At 39.6% G+C, this 1,471-nt stretch overlaps 1 protein-coding gene across 1 annotated transcript in view; it reads right to left on the bottom strand.

The window, feature by feature from the left end:
- ghrhrl (growth hormone releasing hormone receptor, like) overlaps positions 1 to 1,471 on the bottom strand; it is a 25,581-nt gene that overhangs the window by 12,327 nt on the left and 11,783 nt on the right. Inside the window, exons 2-3 of the mRNA XM_005734142.1 lie at positions 847 to 952; positions 185 to 296 (exon numbers count right to left, since the gene is read on the bottom strand). Coding sequence (XP_005734199.1) covers positions 185 to 296; positions 847 to 952 — 218 coding nt within the window. The remainder of the gene's footprint in view (positions 1 to 184; positions 297 to 846; positions 953 to 1,471) is intronic.

The raw sequence follows: 1,471 nt of genomic DNA, 5'->3' as shown, positions 1-1,471 counted from the left end.
TAATTGGATTGCAGTCTCCTGTGACAACACAAATTCATAGCCTGCCCAAAAGATCAATTTAATCACCGAATGAAAAAAAACACGCACTTTATGAAGACATCAGTATTACAAAAAACACCCTTTGACGTCAGAGGATTAATAATTTAGCTTAATAATGGCCCGTTTCCAGCATGTGATCTGGCACTCACCTGTGCTATTTCTGAAGAGGGAGAAGACTGCAGGACAAGCTCTGTGCACAGTCTCCCCAACAACTGCATGAGGCCAGCAGGTGACCGCATCCCAGAAGGGCCAACAACCTTTTCGACAAAGGTTTAGGAGGAGACAGAAGGTTAGAAAAGGTGAGTATCAGAGTGCTGAATCGGAAGGAAAGACAGTGAGATTCCATAAATCATATCTGAAATACACAGTTAAAAATATATAGATAGAGTGTAAAAGCAAGTGGTGTAAATCATGAGCTTGCTTCCAACTGCAGTCTTCAACGGCCTAGCGCCCACCTCCTTGTACATTTCATAAGGACAAAAAAAGTACTGTAGGTCCCCAAGCAAGAGCCTTATCTTGTGATAGATTACATACATAAACCCTTATGTTGCTATCCTCATTGGTCTCATTTACTGATGCATCAAAGTGATATATCACCTAGTTTGTTTTCATTCTGCAGTTAGAACGCCAACAAGAATATTTCCCGATAATGGATGGTTTTCTGTGAAGCTTCTATTCCAGCTCAGACCCCTGCACTTAATGTGAGCATTACTATATTTCATAACACAACTGCAACCACCCATGAATTCATATGAGCAGTTGCAATGATGAGAACAGGATGGTTAGATTTCAAAAAGGAAAACACACCTTCTGTGCTTCTGTTCTCCTGTTCTGCAATGTACTGAAGGCAGTGACGCTCTTCTTTCTCCAGCTGAAAAATGTATTCACATTCAGGATGCAGACTTGAGAACGCCTAGAGGTACAAAACAAGGCAAGGGGAGAGATGTTTAGTACACTGAGAGGTATAAGCTGTGCTAAGTTAGTGTCTCGTTACATGAAAGAGACTCCGTGTATGTGAAAAAAAATTGCGCCTTCTTTTAAAAGAGCAGTGACTCATTTTACTTTCTAGCTAAAACACAACAAAACAAAACAAGAAACATACTTATTTCCATTGATGGCATTTACCAAAAATATCTTTTAATACATCACATGAAAATGAGCAACTATCCATCCATGCTCCGACTCAGACATTCTTCTTTTTATCGGTGTCCTAATTTTTCACTGTGATGTTTTTTGGGAGCCCAACAAATAAGGTGGTAAAGGGTCGGTGTAAGGCAAGTGTTGGATGGTAGAGAGTGCAGGGAAGAAAGCAGCAGAGTGGCATGAAACTGTAAACTTAAAGTGCATGAATTTGTGTGTATTGCTGCAATCTGTTGCACTAAAAGATATTTTTGTAAAAATACATTGTTGTTGTTGTTGGGTTGTTTTTTTT

The sequence above is a fragment of the Pundamilia nyererei genome, unplaced genomic scaffold, assembly GCF_000239375.1.
Source record: "Pundamilia nyererei isolate P.nyererei 1_Seehausen unplaced genomic scaffold, PunNye1.0 scaffold00056, whole genome shotgun sequence".
Taxonomy (NCBI): Eukaryota; Metazoa; Chordata; class Actinopteri; order Cichliformes; family Cichlidae; genus Pundamilia; species Pundamilia nyererei.
The sequence above is the reverse complement of the archived record's forward strand: the minus strand, read 5'-3'. Positions and strand labels throughout refer to the sequence as shown.